Source organism: Lithobates pipiens, unplaced genomic scaffold, assembly GCF_037356315.1.
Source record: "Lithobates pipiens isolate NorthernLeopardFrog02 unplaced genomic scaffold, aLitPip1_a1.2 Scaffold_18, whole genome shotgun sequence".
Taxonomy (NCBI): domain Eukaryota; kingdom Metazoa; phylum Chordata; class Amphibia; order Anura; family Ranidae; genus Lithobates; species Lithobates pipiens.
Window position 1 is genome coordinate 39,149,228 of NW_027507758.1, and position 22,554 is coordinate 39,171,781.

The 22,554-nt window shown below is 43.6% G+C and overlaps 1 protein-coding gene across 2 annotated transcripts in view; it reads left to right on the forward strand.

Moving 5' to 3' along the window:
* Positions 1-22,554, forward strand: part of LHCGR (luteinizing hormone/choriogonadotropin receptor) — a 225,149-nt gene that overhangs the window by 34,126 nt on the left and 168,469 nt on the right. For both annotated transcript variants that reach the window (XM_077485600.1, XM_077485599.1), the window contains exon 2: positions 20,228-20,302. In XM_077485600.1, the coding sequence (XP_077341726.1) occupies positions 20,228-20,302 (75 nt within the window). The remainder of the gene's footprint in view (positions 1-20,227; positions 20,303-22,554) is intronic.

The window sequence follows — 22,554 nt, forward strand, 5'->3', positions numbered from 1 at the left end:
ATGCCTGGAGGGCCCATCTCCAAAGGGCATGGTCTCACGTACCTACCAAATTCTGATAGCGGACTCCTCCTTGACGGGACCGCGGCACGCTTATATGGATAAATGGGAAAGGGATCTAGGGGAGACCATGCCTTTGGAGACATGGCAGCAGGTGTGGTCGCGTGCAGCTAAAAGCTCCGTATGCACCTTATATAAGGAAAACCAATATAAGGTTATGCTACATTGGTATCAAACTCCGTCCCTACTCCATTCTATATACCCCTCCGCTGACTCCCGCTGCTGGCGCTGCCGTAGTGCAGTAGGGACACTGTTCCATATTTACTGGACATGTCCACAAGTCGACCCCTATTGGGAAACAGTTAGGGCCTTATTACACACCATTTTTGAAGTACAAATACCATTAGACCCCAAACTATTTCTCCTGGGCCTCCCTCCTACCACATTCTCCCGATCCTCCCAAAAACTACTAGCCCATGTGCTGACGGCTAGGCGATGCTCTAAAATGGAAGAAAAGGGAAATCCCCTCACTAGTTGAGTTGCATACTAGAATCAGAGACATCAGGCGAATGCAATATCTCACAGCATCCCTAAATAACACTCTCAACAAACATAACAAGGTATGGGACCTTTGGGATAGGATGGAGGCCCCCACCCTTTGAGTGAGGGGATGGCGGGGGCGCGGGGTCGGTCGGACGGGCGTCCTTTACTTTCCACCTCTTTCTCCTTCTTTATCTAATCTGTACCTTTTTTCTCCCATCCTAGGGTTGTTCACACGATTCTTCGTGTCTTTATCCACCTTTCCTATTTTCCCTCTTTCCCCTCAATCTCCTTTATCTAAGTCACATGAAGGTTTACTAAATTGATCAGTGGAAGACTGCAGGAATCTAACTCCCCCGGTAAATGTACGTCGTAGTGGTGTAATGCTTGAGTTGATGCAATGTTGTATTTTTTGTTTCTGCTATATTATTAGTGGACCCAGAGAGCTGGGATCTTATGCCCACACCACTGAATAGAAGTATTGGCGGCTCGTTTGGTATAGGCCACCCGCCATACGGAGTACTGTAGCTTGTGACTGCTTACCTTCATTACCTGTACCTTATTGTTCTTTCTTCTGTATCTTTGTTAAATTTGAAATTTCAATAAAATGTCAGTTTTCCAAAAAAAAAAAAAAATACAGATACACATCCAATTTTTGATAGTGGTGGGGTTTTAGACATTGTTTTAAATTTCATTTGACATTTTTTGGGGGGAAAAAATACCTATAAAGTATCACTTAATCTACAGCAAGTAGATATCTTCATATTCCTGCATGCTGACTCTGGTCCTATCTGCATTTTTACTGTACTTGATCGCCCACCGCCAAATTGACAGGATGCCCAGAGAGGAGAGTCCACATTGCCACCACCATGATGCTTTACTCTTCTGTGAGTTTGAAATGCAGCACCTCCTGTCAAACTTTCCCATTGAAGTCAGTAGGATCGAACCACAACCATCATCATAGAGTGTTCTTTGCAGTGTTATGTAGACAACTCCTCATGGGACACTGCAAGTTCCTTACTACACCCTGCATTTTATAGATAGAAATGTAGCATGCAGGCACAGTGTGGTGAAAATGCTGCACTCTACTATGCTAAGTGGTAGCGGTATCTGCGCTGTTATAAATGGAGGATTCGGTGGTGCTTTATGATTTTTTCGTCATTGGTTTAATGAGTGGGATATGTTGTATCAGTCACCACATCAGAAAACCTTTGGCTGAATGTATATATTTCAGTAATAAATTCACCTTGTGAAACATTGACAAATGTCTACTGTTGAGCACTGCAATTCCTTCCAAGCTCACACAGCAAACATTTCAAGGTCAACATCTCAAGGTCTACTCATCAAGACGCAATAGTCAAAATATTGGAACTGGATCCAAGAAAACCTTTATGCATAATTGATCGCATGTCATTTTTTAACTAAATACAAACAGTAATGATGAATAGTTCATATTCATTATTTCTATCTCTTAGTTTTGTTTTCTATAGTAGTCTATATAATTGTCTAATATACAAGGGCTGTATGAAAAGTAATGCAAACGTGGGGCGTAACTTGAATTAACTTACATAGGTCATCCACATTTCACATGTTGGTGCTCCCTCTATTGTAACCTTCTTCTCCTTCTGCAAGTAAATATTGCATTCCAAGTAGAAGCAGTGTGAGGTCATTGAGTTCTTGATGAAGGAAGGGTGCAGGCTGTCCGACATCCACAGAAGGTTACAGAATGTTTACAGAGATGTCCCCATTCACATGAGCAATGTGTACAAAAGGATAAAGAAGTAAATAGTGTCATCTCCGTAAATATTCTGTAGCCTTCTGTGTATATTGGACAGCCTGCACCCCTCCTTCATCAAGAACTCAACGACGGCAGATTGCTTGTGCATGTTATCCATTATTCAACTGCAATAAAAAGGAGTTACTATAGAGGATAGATGAGGCACATAGAAGTGTTTGAGGTTTGCCTATTGACCAAGAAATGCACGCCATCTTCAGAGTGAGGGAACCTTGCTTGAATTATGTTGAGTGTAAAGTTGTAAAATTGGGGAGTAAACAGAATAAGGGTACATGCACATGGATGTTTGGAGGCTCAAGGTAACTCTGGCATATTCACATGACTGGGGAGCCTCAAGTAGTGCATGCATGGCCATGAGAGCGCATTGCTGAATGCAGTGGCTCTTTTACATTGCCGTTTATTTGTACATGTGTGTGTGTTCTTTTGTCTGACTGTGGAATATTCATAAGGAAGGAGATTGGCGCTCCAAAAGCTCCAGACCTATTGAAACACCCGCCCTATTGAGAACTTGCAGGTGCTGGCTCTGCACAAACTTGGAAGGAAAGAAAAAGTTCTGGATGGCTGCACATCGCTAAAGGCATCTTTATTGATTATTATATACAAAAGAAACAGGGAGAATATGTGGAATATTCTTGTTTGGTAAAATACATCATACACACATGTGTGAGTAAACCCTGGTACAAAATAGTATTCACAATATACAAGTAAAACTGTGTACGGCAATGCATTTCTATAGCCAATTGTATGCACCACCTGTGGCACACCGGTTGCAAGAAAAGTGCTGGGAGTTTTAAGCTAGAGCTTCCTTGCACCTGCAAACGTCCCTGTGTATGTACTTTAAAGGGGGAATGTGATCAAGGGGAAACTTGAGGCTTGGGTTGAAAGAGGAAAAAAATTAAGGATGAGAATAGAGAAAGAGACACAAAAAAAGAAAGAAAAGGAGAATGGGGAGGGATAATGTAAAAACGGGGGAGGGGTTGAAAGGAGAGTATGTAAGTAAGGAGGTAAATAGGAAAAGGAGGGCTAGTTTAGGGGTTTGCATTGATGGGTAATTGGGTATAAGTCCCAATGCCTTCCTGAGCTCTCACCCCCTAGAGAAGCAATGTCATCTTATAAGTCAAGACGAAAAGGTGTGAGAGTTGATTACGTCTTGGCATTTATCAGTTGTTTTGAACATTATTCTTGTAGTCTTGAATATTATTCAGTTTTCCCAAGTTTGTAGATACAATATTTGGCTATCCTGTCTTATCGCATCGCACTTACCCCATCTAGGGCAGCATCGGGTCCTTCCTGCATCTCCTCCTCCTCAGCAGCTTCACGGCGGCTTCCCCTGTCTCCTCCTCCCCGGGGTCTTAAGCTTTCTGATTGGCCGGGAGGAGAATCAGGAAGACAAAAGCGAATATTAATTCACTTTTGTCACACAACTGAATGGGCTCAAGGGGCAGTGCTCATGTGTTTAAAAAAAAGCCCCATTAAAATTCATGTGTCCAGCACCCTGCATGTAGATTAAGGGGCCAGGCGCATGGATTAGAGGGGCGGCCCCTTATGGACGGCCCGCCACTGGTTTCTAGATAAATATTGTTTAGTATCTCAGATGTTCAGTACCATAATTAGTTTAGGGAGTCTCTCAAGCTGAGCTTCAAGAAACCTGAACATTTTTCCATGCAGTGAGGCCGCGCTGACACTGCAAGGATTACTTGGTCATTTTGGTCTAGAACAGGGGTATGCAATTAGCGGACCTCCAGCTGTTGCAGAACTACAACTCCCATGAGGCATAGCAAGAATCTACCAGCCACAAGCATGACACCCAGAGGCAAAGGCATGATGGGACTTGTAGTTTTGCAGCAGCTGGAGGTCCTCTAATTGCATATCCCTGGTCTAGAAGGAATAGAAAAAAACATTTACTTACCCAATTCCCTTCTCTTGCGCTGCTAGATTGGCCCCCGCAGCATCTTTTCACCCATGCTCCAGTGGTCTAAGATCCTGATGTCATCAATAGCCCTGCGTAGGATATGATGGCACTTTGGGACAATTCACCACCGGATCATAAGGGAGGGCAATCTACTGGGGGAGAGGATGATCAGGTCTGCTAGAATAATCAAGCAGTTAACCTTTGCAGTGTGTGTACAACCATATTGCAAGGGAGAATTCTCTGATTTCACAGAGCTGGAGTTAATGGGGCTGATTTACTAAAGGAAAAATAGAGTAACTGAGTAGAAGCTCTGCTGACTTCCATCATCCAATCATGTGCAAGCAAAAAATTTTATTTTTTTATTTTTATTTCCTTGCACGTGATTGGGTATTCTTTACAAAGTTAAGCTAAGCTCTGGAGCAACTACACTTGCAGAGTGCCACTGCACTTTTCAAAGTGCACAGCCCATTTGTCTTTAGTAAAAAGGGTCATAGCATGGAAGTATTCTCATCTTTGGTGAATTGCATTCCCAGGTAATTTTTCTATACCATGTTGGGGAGATTTGCCTTTACTGACAGGGAGGAGAAAAGAGAGGAGTACAAGAGAGGTATTAGATGTTTGATTAGAGTTTTAGGCAGACATTCTTGTTTCAGGGGAGTTGATTTCTTCTACACTCAAGAGAAGTGTAGCGGTGGTGGATGGCCCGCAGGTCCTTGGTAGTTCCAATAAAGGTACAGGCTCTGCTAGCCCTATGAATTGGAAGAGGACCCAGTAGAGACAATGTTCAACAAAGAAAAAGGGTGCAACAGCCTTGTGCAATACCAAAGTGGTATCTTTAATAATACAGTAAAATAAGTACACTCACCGAGGTCACAGAGACTAATCCCAGCAAGCTGGGGGACCTTCCAGGTGGCTGGCTAAACACAGGAGCGGTGTGGGAAAATGCATGTGATTTGGGCAGGAATCACACCACATTCTTGTTCAAATCACATGCAAGTCTTCCAGTCCAAATCCAGTCATGTGATCCCCTGTGTCAGTCAGCAGCCACTGCAGGGAAGAGGAGAGAGCGCCAATATATGGGCCATAGGAGCCTATGGGCGATATCAACCATTGGTGAGCACTCCCTCCCCTCCCCTGCAGCTGCCACTGGCTGACACAAGGGATCATGTGACTGGATCAGAGAGGCCTGAAAATAGGTAAGGACTTAGACTTAGATTTAGCCAGTTATTCTACTTTAAATTATGTCAATGAATACACCATTTGTTCAATTATATCACCCTTATCAGAAGGCACTGTTTGAATAAAGACCTAATATTTGTCTATTCAAATATGCCAACAGTTTCGGTCAGGTGTACTGCCTGTTTTGCATTACAGCATCTGGAATCCAGCTCCCTGATTAAAATGCACACAGTGCAAGGCATAAAAATGGAAAGAAAAATATATAAAATGCTCAGTTTATACTTCAGCTTCTAAAGCAGCCTTGCTCAACCATATTTCCTAGGAACCATAGGGTTCCTCTAGAGAAGGGGTAGGGAACCATGGCTCTCCAGCTGTTTTGATTGCTAAGAGTTCCTTATGCAAGAATATATTTTTGCCTCTTGGATAAGTAACCTTTGAGGCCGCGTATACACGGGCGGACTGTTCGCCCAACTAAGTTTGTCAAACAATCCGACAAACAGTCCGCTCAAAATTTGCATGAACGGACTTGACCACACACGATGAACGAACAGTCCCCTGAAAGCGTGCGCGATGACGTGAACGGCACGTACGACGGGACGAGAAATACGACGTCCAATACACTGCAATGCAACCTTCGCCGTGTAAATCCTTTCTGAGCATGCGCGAAACTTAGTTTGTCGAACAAGCCTACACACGAGCGGACTGTCCGCTGAAACCAAGTTTCAGCGGACTGTCTTACGGAAATTCCGAAAAACTTTGTTCGTCAGACTGTCCGCTGAAACTGTCCGCTGAAGCCCACACACAAGCGGACTGTCCGCTGAAACACTGTTCAGCGGACTAAGTTGGGCGAACAGTCCGCCCGTGTGTACGCGGCCTGAGATCAATGATATTTTTAACTATCTGGAAGGGGAGGTTCTTCCCAATAACCACAAGTGTAAGGAAAATTCTTCCTACTGACCATCATACTAATGTACCCTGAGCTGTAGATATAAAAATTATCAAGAGGGGTTCCCTAAGACCAGAAAGTTTAATATTGTATCAATCAGCATGGAAAGCAATAAATATAAGAACAGTTGTTTCAGAGGGTTCGAATAGGCACCAATACATTTCTTCTGTGTATCTCTTCCTTCATTCCTGTGTTTTGCTCTCTACCTCATTAATATTTCTGCATGATTTCCTTTCCCTCCTCAAGTACTTTGAGTATTGCACACCCCTAAGTAGAAAGACAGCCTGTCTTTCTGCTGGAAGCATACATGGGTGTATACATGGGGTTAGTATGCTGTCAAGGATTGGTGCCAGGGAAGGAAAATTATGGTAAGTATTTGATACAATTTTCTGTTTTCCTGGTGGAAACCTGGCAGCATACATGTGGCATAGCTCCCAACTGTCCCTGATTTCAAGAGACTGTCCCTGATTTGGAACAATGTACCGCTGTCCCTCTTTCCTCCTCATTTGTCCCTCATTTTTGTCTGGTCTATATATTTGTATATACAATGCAATATTTATCTTTTAACCACTTCCCGACCGGCGCACGCCAATGTACGTCGGCAGAATGGCACGGGCAGGCATACTGGCGTACAGGTATGTCCAGTTTTAGACGCTAAGGGTGCCAGTCGGGACCCCTGTGAGTCCGGTCGGGGATCCCACGGACTCGATCGCCATGGGCATACCCGCGATCGTCTCACCGGGCCGCTGAATAAGGAGATGCCCTTGCAAACAGCATCTCCCCGTTCTGCCTAGCAACAAGTGATGCTGATCTCTGCTCCATGTGATTGGAGCAGAGATCAGTGTTCACTAAAACAAAGCCCAGCCCCCCACAGTTAGTAACACCCCTAGGAACACTTAAACCCTACACTGCCACCCACTGGTTAACCCCTTCACTGCCAGTGTCATTTACACAGGAATCACTGCATTTGTATAGCAGTGATTGCTGTATAAATGACAATGGTCCCAAAAATGTGTCAAAAATGTCCGATGTGTCCGCCATAATGTCGCAGTCAAAAAATCGCTGATCGCCGCCATTACTAGTAAAAAAATTTTTTTTAAAATGCCATAAAACTATCCCCTATTTTGTAAACACTATAACTTTTGCGCAAACCAATCAATAATCGCTTATTGCGATTTTTTTTTTTACAAAAAATATGTAGAAGAATACGTATCAACCTAAACTGAGGGAAAAAAATGTTTTTTTTATATATTTTTGGGGGATCTTTATTATAACAAAAAGTAAAAAATAATGTTTTTTTTTTTTTTTTAATTGTCGCTCTATTTTTGTTTATAGCGCAAAAAATAAAAACACAGAGGTGATCAAATACCACCAAAAGAAAGCTCTATTTGTGGGAAAAAAAGGACGTCAATTTTGTTTGGGAGCCACGTCGCACGACCACGCAATTGTCAGTTAAAGCGACGCAGTGCCGAATCGCAAAAAGTGGTCTGGTCTTAAGCCAGCAAAATGGTCCGGGTCTGAAAGTGGTTAAAAGGTGTTTCCCAGTGCTAAACCAGTAATACAATTTCTAAATTGCTGCATTTGTAAATGTCAAAAGTCAACATTAAGAAATAGTAAAGGTAAAAAAAAGCACTCTTAGGTTTAACTAATATTTTTTTTGTATTTTCTCATAATTTCTAATATTTTTTCTCATAATTTCTCGTAATTCTCATTTAAGGGGGCGTGGCAAGGAGGGGGGTGTCCTATGCCTACATACTTTTGTTAATAGGTGTCCCTCATTCCCATCTCAAAATGTTGGGAGGTATGCATGTGGTTAGTACGCTGCCATGTATTGGTGCTGGGAAAAAAAAATTACAATATTATTTTGATACAATTTTCTGTTTTCCTAGCACAAAAAAATGGAAATTTGTATCAAATACTTATTGTAATTTTATTTTACTGGTGCTAACATAGCAGCATACATATAATTGGTATGCTGCTATATCGAAAATCTGAACTTCTTTAGAGGCACCAGAGTACACCATTCTTTTTTTTTAATATACATTTTAGTACATTTTTACTAAAACATAATAGGGCATGTTAGAAAATTTCAGCAGCCTGTAAAAGAAGCGCAGTGGCGCGAAACATGTAGAGCATGAACAAGCTACATTAACTCACACCAAGCCAACCTGAATATTGACAATCGCAGTATATTGACCCTCATATTATGGACTAGGATGGGGTTTTGTTGGTGTTATAGTTGGTGTTAATAGCTTACCTGGCTAGCAGGCTACTGTTAGATTTTAATATGCACTATTATGTTTTAGTCAAATTGTAATAAAATTAATAACAATTAAAAAAAATGATGTACTCTGGTGCCTATAAAGTCTGTAGAAGTTCAGATTTTCGATATAGATATATTTGGTACATGGCACTTTGCTACCTGTATTTGCAACAACAGTACCACCCTGTGAAGATGCAAATTACATTCAGTCAATATGGATCTATGACCCATGATGGCTGAAATGCGTTGGATTTTTTGCTTGCTGTTCACATGCTATAAAAAAACAATGTTTTAGCTGACTTCCCTGGCACCAGCCTTTCTCCCTATTTTGCATGGATTACATGGAGGTTTACAGAGACTTCCCAGGATGAGTGATGTGTTCTTGAGGCTCACCAGGCATTGCAAAGGAGGTAGTAGCTTGGATGCACCTGTTTCAATGCTGCCATGTTGATGCAAAGAAAATGGAAAATTCTATCAAATACTTACTATAATTTTCCTTTCTTGTGGCCAATCCATGGCAGCAGACTGACCACATGTTGGCACCAGGAAAAGAAAATTACAGTAAGTACTTGATACAATTTTCTATTATATTGGCGCTCGTATCATGGACTAGGATGGGGTTTTTTGTTGGTGTTGTAGTTGGTGTTATTAACTTACCTGGCTAGATTTTAACATGCACAATTATGTTTTAGTCAAGTTGTAATAAAATGTATCTTTTTTTTTTTTAAATGCTTTACTCTGGTGCCTATAAAATCCATAGAATTTCAGATTTGTGATATAGATATATTTGAAACGTGGCACTTTGCTACCTGTAGTACCATCCTGTGAAGATGCCAAGATGCCAATACATTCAGTCTAGTATGCTGCCATGTTGGCGCCAAGAAAATTTAAAATTGCATTGTAATTTTCCTTTCTTGGGGCCAATCCATGGCAGCAGACTAACCACATGTATGCTGCCATGTTGGCACCAGGAAAAGAAAATTACAGTAAGTATTTGATACAATTTTCTATTATATTGGCGCTCGTATTATGGACTAGGATGGGGTTTTTTGTTGGTGTTGTAGTTGGTGTTATTAACTTACCTGGCTAGATTTTAACATGCACAATTATGTTTTAGTCAAGTTGTAATAAAATGTATCTTTTTTTTTTTTTTAAATGCTTTACTCTGGTGCCTATAAAATCCATAGAATTTCAGATTTGTGATATAGATATATTTGAAACGTGGCACTTTGCTACCTGTAGTACCATCCTGTGAAGATGCCAAGATGCCAATACATTCAATCTAGTATGCTGCCATGTTGGCGCCAAGAAAATTTAAAATTGCATTGTAATTTTCCTTTCTTGGGGCCAATCCATGGCAGCAGACTAACCACATGTATGCTGCCATGTTGGCACCAAGAAAAGAAAATGACAAAGTATTTGATTACATTTTCCATTTTTTTGTCCAACACTAGAGGCTGAACAGCACACAGGGAAGTATGCGTATCTCTTACACAATTTATCTCTTTGCAGCCTTTCTCTCCTAAACACAAGCAGTTAATATTTTGATCCCTTCTAGTAGGTGAAAGCTGCAGAATAGATGACATTGTTAAAGGAAACACGTATGCAATTCTGCAACAAAATGAGAATAAAATCTCACCTCTGCATTGTGTTTCAAATTCGGTCACTGTGTTCCAGAGATTTATACAAAACTCTGTTAGATCTGTCCATTTAAGTTTTAATCTAGGAAGCTGTGGCAAGTATATTTATTTTCAAGGATTTTCTGTTTTAGCTGTCATTTTCACAGCAGTTCAAACAGTTGCTACAAATGGGAGTTTCTGATTCCAAGTATTGTTTGGCATGGTTAACCAGCAAATCAAATCACTCCTTTGTAGACGCCAGATTTTTTTTTGATTTTTTTTTCTGCATCTGTTCCCAAGTTACATTGTCTCCATTTGTTTGATCTGTGACCTGTGTTATTCTGCAGCTCTTCCATCATTGCTAGCTGTCCAATGTAATATTAAAAAATCTACTTTAAAGCTGCACATGTGACCTTTCATGTTCTAAATCACAAAACATAGTTTCCGTCTTTTGCAAAAGAATATACTGAAATGAAATGTTCACCATAAAAAAGTATTGTGCCATATTTTTTTTCCCAATTTCAGCATTTTGGAAAAGGTTTCTTAAAGAGGAGCTCCAACCTCCCCCTCCAAAAAATGTAAAGTCAGCAGCTACAAATACTGTAGCCGCTGACTTTTAATATTAGGACATTTACCTGTCCAGGGATCCCGTGATGTCGGCACCTCAACCGATTTTTCATTCGGGTCTCAGGTGCTGCCGCCACCATTCCTTGTAAAGGAAACTGGCAGTGAAGTCTTGCGGCCGATTCCCTACTGCACATGCACAAAGCGCACTGAGCTTTCTAAATGGCCCGGTGCTGGTGAGGGGGCCGAACGGACCCCTGTTCAGTTTGCACTAGAACTTTCGAAACACTGCGAAAGTTTGGATCCATATAACGAACCCCATTAGTCAATGGGAACCAAACGTCAGAATTCAAAAGTTCCTATTTTGAAGGCTTATGTGCAAATAATTGGGCATACAATGGTTATAGGGGTGTGGACCTATATGGCGTTAAACTGACATTAACGCACGCAAAACTATATGGCATTAAACTGGTAGAAACGCACACAGAAGTAAATGGCGTTAAACTGCCAGTAACACACAAAACTATATGGCGTTAAACTGCCAGTAAAGCACACAGAACTATTTGGCATTAAACTGGCAGTAACGCACGCAAAACTATATGGCGTTAAACTAGCAGTAATGCACGTAAAACTATATGGCATTAAACTGGCAGTAACCCACACAGGACTATATGGTGTTAAACTTGCAGTAACACTCACAGAACTATATGCCATCAAACTGGCAGTAATGCACATGCAAAATGATATGGCGTTAAACTGGCAGTAATGCACACAAAATGATATGGTGTTAAAATGGCAGTAACGCACAAAGAAGTAAATGGCGTTAAACTGGCAGGAACCCACAAAACTATATGGCGTTAAACTGGCAGTAATGCACACAGAACTATATGCCGTTAAACTGGCAGTAACGCACGCAAAACTATATGGCATTAAACTGGCAGTAATGCATATAAAACAATGGCATTAAACTGGCAGTAACGCACACAGAAGTAAATGGCATTAAACTGACAGTAACGGATGAAAAACTATATGGCATTAAACTGGCAGTAACGGACCCAGCAGTAAATGGCGTTAAACTGGCAGTAGTGCACACAGAAGTAAATGGCGTTAAACTGGCAGTAACGCAATCCACTAGACGGTGTTCAACCAATACTAAACTGAAATGCCAAGATAGCACAAAAAATTCCCCCTTTTTGGAAAGTAGACACCCCAAGGTATTTGTTAAGAGGCATGGTGAGTACTTTGCAGATCTCATTTGTTAAAACAATTTTTTGGAAAATGAAGAAAGAAAATAATTTTTTTTTTTTAAATATTCTAAACCTTGAATACAAAAAAAAATTGATCTGCGAAATACCCACAATGCATTTCAGGAAATAGCTTGGGGTGTCTACTTTCCAAAAAGGGGGCATTGGGGGGGGGGGGGGAATTGTACTATCTTGGCATTTCAGGGCCTCTGAAACTGATAGGTTGCGAGGAAGTGAAATGAGAAATTTACACACGGTCGGACATTCCGATGACAAAATCTGACGGATTTTTTCCAACGGATTTTGGCCCAAAATTGTCTTGCATACACATGGTCGCACAAAGTTGTCAGAAAATACGATCATTCAGAATGAGGTGACGTAAACCATGTACGATGGGAATATAAAGTGGCCAGTGGCCAGTAGCCAATAGCTTTCGTCTTGTAATTTATTCTGAGCATGCGTGGCACTTTGTCCATCGGAATTGTCTACACACGATTGGAATTTAAACAATCGGATTTTGTTGTAAAATTTTAGATCCAGCTCTCAAATTTTGTGTGTCAGAAATTCCGACTGAAAAAGTCCGATGGAGCCCACACACGATTGGATTTTCCGACAACACGATCTGATCGCACATTTTCCATCGGAAAGTCCGACCGTGTGTACAGGGCATTAGAATGCCTGAAGGCAGTGATTGGCTTTTGGCACCTGTACGTGGCCAGGCTCCCAAAATGTCTCACACATGTGGTATCCCCATACTCTGGAGAATCAGCAGAATGTATTTTGGGGTGTAATTCCACATATATGCATGGTATATGTGAGCAATAGGTAATTTAAAGTCAGGTTTTTTTTATCTCGATGAATTCTATGCATCAAGATAAAAAGCATTCTGTGCGCAATAGCCCCCCCCCCCCCCCCCTCACCCCCTTACCTTGCCATCTCTTTCCAGCGATGTCCACAAGTGTCTCAGCTGTCTGATTGGCTGACACACAGCAGGGGTGCCATTGGCTTCCCCTGCTGTCAATCAAATTCAGTTAGCCAATCAGGAGGGGGAGGGGCCGAGCTGCAGCTCCTTGTCTAAATGGATACACAGAGCTGCAGCTCAGCTTGGGTGCCCCCCCACCAAGCAGCTTGCTGTGGGGGCACTCAACAGGAGGGAGGGGTCAGGAGAACAGAAGAGGGACCTGAGAAAAGGAGGATCCGGGATGCTCTGTGCAAATCCACTGCAACAGAGCAGGTAAGTATAACATGTTTGTTTGTTTTTTTCTCAAAATATTTTTATTGAGGAAATACAAAAGTAAGTACACAGGTAGAACATAAGGTACATGGGCCCAACGGCCTGAAAACATACTGAAGATCAGCATCCGCAACATTGAGATGTCCTTACCACTGGTAAACATGCTTCCAGTGTTACTGGTGTCGATTGGCCTGTATTATAAGTGGCTGGAGTTGGGGATGTTTGCAATGCCAACAGTTCTGCTGGCGGCCTTGCTTAGGACCGTTGGTTGTATTTCAGTGGTTGTTAAGGATGGCGGGGGGGAGGAGAGGGAGATAAGGGAGTGTAAAGTGTAAAGGGAAGTAATTTAGTGGCAATTTCGTAGAATTGGGGGTGGTAGGGTTGTGGGGAGACAGAGTAAGATAGGCTGATCCAGGGGGGCTTGAGCCTCCTACCTAACCGTAAACTTTGGCCCTTCTATCCTCAATCTGCCCAGAAAGATATAGAATTATAGAAAAAAATAACGAGACTTTACAAACACTTTAAGTGACAAGTTAATGTAAAATAAAATGTTTTCTTTGTCATTTTCCACCTTTAAATAATTTCTACTATGTCTGATTTTCTGTTTTGTAAAATATCATAAAAATAAATCTCTATAGTAATTGTACATTCTGTACTCTAACTGTATTTTATGTACTGTATATCTATAGAGTTTTAGAACTCAACGTTCTGAAAAAAGAAAGGTATTCATGTCTCCATTCTATCACATGTCATAGAGGACATTATTTTTCCATACACCTCACTGGTAAGGCAAACAAGCCTGAAATAGCTATATGCAGTTTGGAATGAATGGTTGTAAATACCACGGTAGGTTGCATCTCTGCTATCAGTGAAAACTTCCAGCTGTACTTTGGCCCAACGGCATAAAGAAATTATTTGCATGACTCCAACACTATTCTAAAATGAGGAATAAAGCCCTCATTTTTGTGATTAGGGATGGAAGTGAGACATTTAGATATCTGCAGTTTTTTTAAAGGCTCTACTGTGCTTCGTAATGGTATAATGGAAGGGGTTTTGGTTTCATTGGGTCCACCTTACCTTAACCTGTCGGTTTATATTTTTTCTTTCTTTTTCTTTATGAAGTTTTGTGCAATTTAGAGACCAGGCACAGGTGAATACAGCCCTTTCATATACCATCTTTCATTTCGTCACAGCCTGTGTAATATGTCTGTTTTTGTAAGTAATAAAAGTAGTCCTTCTATTGGAAACAGTATGTTGCTTATATGCAAAGCTTCCAGAGTCATGCGTAAGATAAATTATCTGCATGTTTCTTGAGTTTCAAATAATGTGTGTGACTCTTTTTTGTGTCACTGATCCTTGGGTTCTGCGTCTGCAAATATCTAAAGACAGCCAGACCAAACAAAATCAAGGAAAACAAAATAATCTCTCAATTCTCTAACCATGTCTGTAGCCCAGTATACAGTGCATTGAAAAAGTATTCATACCCCTTGAAATGTTCCACATTTTGTCATGTTACAACCAAAAAACTTAAATGTATTTTATTGGGATTTTATGTGATAGACCAACACAAAGTGGCACATAATTGGGAAGTGGAGGGAAAATGATAAATGATTTAACACATTTTTTTACAAATAAATATCTGAAAAGTGTGGCGTGCATTTGTATTTAGCCCCCTTTACTCTAATACCTCTAACTAAAATTGAATGGAACCAATTGCCTTGAGAAGTCCCCTAATTAGTGTAGCACTGACCCCCGAAGGAGCTGCTGTTTTTTTTGGGCTTACCGTTACCTTCTTGACCTCATCTCTGTCTAGGGTTTCCCGAGGTAGATGGCCCAAAGAAATGCAGAATCTGACACTGGATCTTCTTTTAGGTTGTTTATTTAGAAGATAAACAGTCTCTTAATAAAGAGTAGAGGTTTAGGAGAAAGTGCAGTTCCAAAAGTACCTGAAAACATAGAAAGTCTCTTATAGAAGAAATCCAGAGATTAACCGTTTCACAGCTATATTCTCACAACCTCCGGATAGACCTCCTCTCGCTAGGCTTAGCAGCCGGTAGGGTGTTAAGTAAAGCAAAGTCTCTGCCACAGACTTGGATATGAATTACTTGAGCGTAACCAAGGGTCATAGACAAATTTAGAGAACTATCATACGGTACCAGTGTCTCTCACCCGGTCCGGCGATACCATAAGATTGTAAGTCCATGAAGTGTCCTTCAACTGAGCCTCCTGGCCCCTTCAGAGAAACCAGCCTTGTGCATGGCTTCCTCCTCAAGAGTCCTCCTCTGGATGCTTCTCCAGTTGCTGGGCCTCTCCTTAGATGAGACGGCACCAGACCGCCTTTGAATCCTCAGGCCTTGACATCCATTCAGGCCTGTCCCTGCAGTTACTTTACCTCAGGCTATCCAGACCTGAGACTGCAAATTGGATGGATCCGCACCCCAGGCCAGGAGGGCCATGGGGGCTGGTCAGGAGGACCAGGACAAAAGCAGACAAATATCTTCTGGACCAGAACCCCGAAGCACGGGATCTCAGCACCTTAAATACCACCTCCACTGGGCTGATTCCAAAAAAAGTGACACTCAATACACCCAACTAGACTGCGTTCTAACCACTTACCGGTGGTGACAGCGACACCTGCGTTCAAGGAGAACTCAGTGCAATCCAGCCAGACTGGTACTGAAACAATAATTTAGAAAAATTAGCCCTAAAACCCAACTCTGGTTTCAGGAATATTAATTTTCAAAACATATAGCGCATGCTCGTCAGGAGCACTACATTAGTAAATAGAGTCCACCTGTGTGTAATTTAATCTCAGTATGTTCTGTGAAGCTCTCAGAGGTTTGTTAGAGAACCTTAATGAGCAAACAACATCACAAAGGCCAAGGAACACACCAGACAGGTCAGGGAAAAAGTTGTAGAGACATGTAAAGCAGGGTTAGGTTATAAAGAAATATCCTAAGCTTTGAATATCTCACGGAGCACTGTTCAATCCATCATCTGAAAATGGAAAGAGTATGGCACAACTGCAAACCTACCAAGACATGGCCATCCACCCAAACTACCAGGCTGGGCAAGGAGAGCATTCATCAGAGAAGCAGCAAAGAGGCCCATGGCAACTCTGAAGGAGCTGCAGAGATCCACAGCTCAGATGGGAGAATCTGTCCCCAGGACAACTATTAGTCGTGCACTCCACAAATCTGGCCTTTATGGAAGAGTGGCAAGAAGAAAGAAATTGTTGAAAGAAAGCCATAAGGAGTCCCGTTTGTAGTTTGCGAGAAGTCATGTGGGGAACACAGCAAACATGTGGAAGAAAGTGCGCTGATCAGATTGAAATTTGTGGCAGAAAATTAACACTGCACATTACCCTGAACACACCATCCCCACAGTGAAACCCGGTGGTGGCAGCATCATGTTGTGGGGTACAGGGAAGGGAAGCTGGTCAGAGTAGGAAGATGCATGTAGCCAAATACAGGGCAATCTTAGAGGAAAACCTGTTATAGTCTGCAAAAGACTTGACAGTGGGGTGGAGGTTCACCTTCCAGCAGGACAACGATCCTAAACATACAGCCAGAACTACAATGCAATGGTTTAGATCAAAGCATATCTATGTGTTAGAATGGCCCAGTCAAAGCAGGGGCGGATCCAGAGTCTAGTCTCGGGAGGGGCACTGCTATAAAATATGTCTTTTTGGGGGCAATTTATATGGGAAATGGCTGGTATTTGCGCTTCAATCATTACGGCACCATGGTTGTTATGGTGTCAGGATGATTGAAGCGCATTATTTCTATTAATACATTGTAATATAAAATTAAATGGTTCATCTCACCATAATGCAGAATCAGTGGGAGCCCTGAGGATGTCACTTGCCATGTCACCTGCCACCAAATGTGGATTGTCACTTGCCACGTCACCTGCCACACATTGTGGATTGTCACTTGCCACGTAGCCTGCCACACATTGCGGATTGCCACTTGCAACGTAGCCTGCCACACATTGCGGATTGTCACTTGCCACGTCACCTGCCACACATTGCGGATTGTCACTTGCCACGTCGCCTGCCACCAGATGCGGATTGCCACGTAGCTTGCCACACATTGCGGATTGCCCCTTGCCACGTCACCTGCCACACATTGCGGATTGTCACTTGCCACGTTGCCTGCCACACATTGTGGATTGCCACTTGCCACGTCACCTGCCACACATTGGGGATTGTCACTTGCCACGTCACCTGCCACACATTGCGGATTGTCACTTGCCACGTCGCCTGCCACACATTGCGGATTGCCACTTGCCACGTCACCTACCACACATTGCGGATTGTCACTTGCCACGTTGCCTGCCACACATTGCGGATTGCCACTTGCCACGTAGCCTGCCACACATTGCGGATTGTCACTTGCCACGTCACCTGCCACACATTGCGGATTGTCACTTGCCACGTCACCTGCCACACATTGTGGATTGTCACTTGCCACGTAGCCTGCCACACATTGCGGATTGTCACTTGCCACGTCACCTGCCACACATTGTGGATTGCCACTTGCCACGTCACCTGCCACACATTGCGGATTGTCACTTGCCACGTCACCTGCCACACATTGCGGATTGTCACTTGCCACGTCACCTGCCACACATTGCGAATTGCCACTTGCCACGTAGTCTGCCACACATTGTGGATTGCCACTTGCCACGTAGTCTGCCACACATTGTGGATTGCCACTTGCCACGTAGTCTGCCACACATTGCGGATTGCCACTTGCCACGTAGTCTGCCACACATTGTGGATTGCCACTTGCCACGTAGTCTGCCACACATTGCGGATTGCCGCTTGCTACGTAGTCTGCCACACATTGTGGATTGCCACTTGCCACGTAGTCTGCCACACATTGCGGATTGCCACTTGCCACGAAGCATGCCACACATTGCGGATTGCCACTTGCCACGAAGCCTGCCACACATTGCGGATTGTCACCTACTGTGTCACTTTTCTGCTAAGGTGGTCTTTTGTTGGGTCCCAGAGTGAAGATAGGCAGCAGAGAGATGATGCAATCTCTCTGCTGCACACAGCTTCCTACACAGTGAGGGCAGGACTGGAGGGATGCAGGGCAGTGAGAGATGATGTCATCTCCCTGCTCCCCTGCCTGCTGGCTTCCTGATTGGCCAGCAGCCCTCCTAAGCTGCCCAGCTGCCCCCCCCCTCACCCATCCTCTCAGCGCGGGTACCCGCGGAACCGGCCCGCTGGTACCCGCGGAACCGGCCGCGATTGGACCCGCGGAACCGTCCCGCTGGTACCCGCGGAACCGGCCGCGATTGGACCCGCGGAACCGGCCCGCGGGTACCCGCGGAACCGGCCGCGATTGGACCCGCGGAACCGGCTTTGCCGGTATTCTCGGAGGGGGCAATTGACCCGTTGCCCCCCTCCTGGATCCGCCCCTGAGTCAAAGTCCAGACCTAAATCCAATTGAGAATATGTGGCAAGACTTGAAAATTGCCGTTCACAGACGCTCTTACAAGGGATATCCAAGGCACTGTATGTTGTTTCCTAAAGAAGGCTTTTAATTTTTTTTCTAGTTCACCACTTCCTTGGGATGAGGGGGGAGTGGGGCTTTAGGGGTTACCATATTTTTACTACTCTAACAGTATAGAACCCTTTTCACAATCCCACAAAGGCCACATGAGAACGTAGAATAAACAGTTTAATACAGTTACTGGAGTCATATTCCCTCTTAACGCAGAATTTCACCCTTCACCCCATTTTTTTTGCTCCTCGCTTACCTGATGCCGAGATGGCCACTATTCAGATACTCACCCACACAGAGGATCCTGTGATGCCATCAGGAGGCTGCGCCGGCTCTTCTGGCTTCTATGGCAGCCTTCTGCCACTGGGTTGCTAGGGCCGCTCCCCGCCTCTAGAAGTGAATGGGGTGAAAAGAGCGCCTCCTGGGATATGCACATCAAATATCTTAGGAGGCAACGGGGCAATGATGTCATTCACCTAGGCTAATTATGGAGAATGGGAGGGAGGGCCGAAACGTCATTTAAAAAAAAAAAACCTGTATAAAAAAAAGTCAGTGGAATGAGTGAAGATCCGCTTTAAGTACCACTTCCCCAGAGTGAATAACAGTAATCTATGTAATCGATTCTCACAGGTCCTCCATCATATTATATTAATTTTGTTGACCCCACTAAATTCTTTCTAATTCAATGTCTTTCCTGGGGATGGGTGACCAAAACTGAACTGTGCATTCAAGATGAGGGTGAACCAGTGTTTTGTTAAGGGGTAGAATTATTGCTATATCTCTGGAATGTATGCCTTTTATAATAAATGACAGTATTTTGCTAGCTTTGTTAGCTGCAGCTTGGTATTGCATACTATTGCTAAGTCAGTGTTCTACAAGGACCACATGATCCTTTTCCACCACTGATTCCAGTGAAGAACCTCTTAATGTGCATTTTGGGATCAAAGTGCAGAAATTTTGACTTCTCAGTATTGAACCTCATCTGTCATGTAGCTACCCAGCCTCCTATTTAATCAAGGTCTCCTGTAATGATGCGACATCCTGTGCCAAATTTATTTTCCTGCATACTTTGGTATCATCAGAAAATACTGAAAGTGACCGGTTTGTTGATTCCCAGCACTCGCTGTAGGGGGATCAGGGTGGTCAAGCAGATGAAAGCCATCATAGCTGCTTCATTTATAGCAACTTGCTTTGATGACCCGAAGGAAAGTTTCTACCAGGTATACAGCACTTCCTTTCTCAGAAAAATGCTGAATTTGTAATTTAACGAACATCTAAGCAAGGACAATAGGACAAACTAAAAAAAAAAAACTACACATAAAGAAGCAAATAAATGCAGTCAATGTTTCAGGTTTTCAAGCTTTTAATCTGCTGAGTAAAGACATTTATTGAAGATTCTGTTTCCTTTCTTCCAGGTCATTATCTTCTTTCTCTTTTAAAGTTATTCCATCTGAGGTGTTCCAGCATTTCCGACAAGACATCTTAAGCATGTAAGTAATTTTACTGGAAAAACATGTAATTATTCTGTGAATCTATTGACCTGTACTGAATATAGCTCACACGCAGAAGAGAGATTAACTCAAAAGGACATTAGCAACAGTGGATGTAACACAAGCTATTGATTGGTTCCTCAAAATTGTTAATTTGAAAGATATATGCTTCAGTTTTGTGCTCGCTGTGCATGTTAAATTTGTAAATGGATCAGGTGCATTTGCGTTATCTATAGTGTTTCTGGGGAGTAAAGGGTATGAAGTTTATAATAGGTGATTTTAGCTGTCAATGTTTTATTGTGAAACCTTGGATGTTTGTCTTTGCAATGGTGGCCTTAGTGTTCTTATAGTGAACATTTACATAGTTGCCAACAGTCCCGATTTGCCCGGGACATTCATGGAAATCAGACCAATGTTTGTCATGAGTGTCACTATGGGGGTGTGGACTGCACCTGGGCGACACCAATGGCGTAGCTGCAGGGGTCCCGTGTGGCCCCCCTGTCATGCTGACTCACGCCCACCACTCAAGTTCTTTTCAATATGCACTCGTGTCCTGGCTGAGTTTGTGATTGGTGTAATTGGCTGTGAAGGGGCTGGGTGTCTGCTGTGTCTCCTGAAACTGCAAGACCGCCCCCTTCTGCTCGGCTTATCTCTGGCTTATTGAAGAGTGGGGGGGTCACAGTGGTGAACAGGGAGAGACACCCGAGAACAGGTATCTATACCTGCCGCCAGAAAAGCTACAGGCGTTGTGAGTCCTATACAAAGCTGTCTGCTGACTGTCCTGGGCAGCAACTTTTGTGTGCCTGTCCCCCCACTCTCCTGCCCTAGTGTCTTCCCTCCCAACAGCCCGGAACAGCCCAGCTATTCTCATAACCCCCCTTCACGATCGCTATCCCCCCACTCCTGTTCCACCCCCCAACTCTGCTCACGCTCCTCTTCTCCATCCCCCAACTCTGCTCACCCCCCTCTTCTCCATCCCCCCCAACTCTGCTCACCACCCCCAACTTTGCTCACCTCTCCTCTTATCCACCCCCCAACTTTGCTAACCTTCTCCTCTTCTTCTTCCACACCCAAACTTTGCTCACCCCCCGCTTCCCCATTTCCCCACATCTGCTCACCACCCCCAACTTTGCTCAACTTCCCCTCTTATTCTTTCCCATCTAAACTCTGCTCACCCCCTCTTTTCCACCCTCCCAACTCTGCTCACCCTCCCTCTTTTCCATCCACACCCCAACTTTGCTCACCTCCTCTCTTCTCCATCCCCCCCAACTCTGCTCACCACCCTCAACTTTGCTCACCTCTCCTCTTATCCACCCCCCAAATCTGCTCACCTTCCCCTCTTCTTCTTTGCCACCTAAACTCTTTTCACCCCCCTCTTTTCCATCCCCCCAACTCTGCTCACCTTCCCCTCTTCTCCACCCCCCCCCCCCAACTCTGCTCACCACCTTCAACTTTGCTCACCTCTCCTCTTATCCACCCCCCAACTCTGCTCACCTTCCCCTTTTCTTCTTTCCCACCTAAACTCTGCTCACCCCCCTCTTCTCCATCCCCCCAACTCTACTCACCCCCCTCTTCTCTATTCCCCCCAACTCTGCTCACCACCCCCAACTTTGCTCACCTCTCCTCTTATCCACCCCCCAACTTTGCTAACCTTCTCCTCTTCTTCTTCCACACCCAAACTTTGCTCACCCCCCACTTCTCCATTCCCCCACATCTGCTCACCACCCCCAACTTTGCTCAACCCCCTCTTCTCCACCCCCCCAACTCTGCTCAACTTCCCCTCTTATTCTTTCCCACCTAAACTCTGCTCACCCCCCACTTTTCCATCCCCCCAACTCTGCTCACCTTCCCCTCTTCTTCTTTCCCCACCAACTTTGCTCACCCTCTCTCTTCTGCATCCCCACTCCAACTCTGCTCACCCCCCTCTTCTCCAACCCCCCCAAACCCCCTGCCCTACTTACATTCCCTATATATTACCACATTCCCCACTATTATTTTAGACTCTATATAACCACACCCCCTTTAAGCCACCCCCCCAATATTTAGCGTAACTTAAACTGTGGCCATTTTTCACTGTGGCGTGCTGCATTTTTTTTTACTAATGTTAGACCACGCCTACAAATGGATGCCCCACCCCTAATTAAAATAATACTCTACCTACCAAAAAAAAAAGCTAACCACCAATGGCAGCTACTATGGCAACTTTGTCTTCACACTTTGTCTTCACAGATTCACTTTAGGCAAGGTGGTGA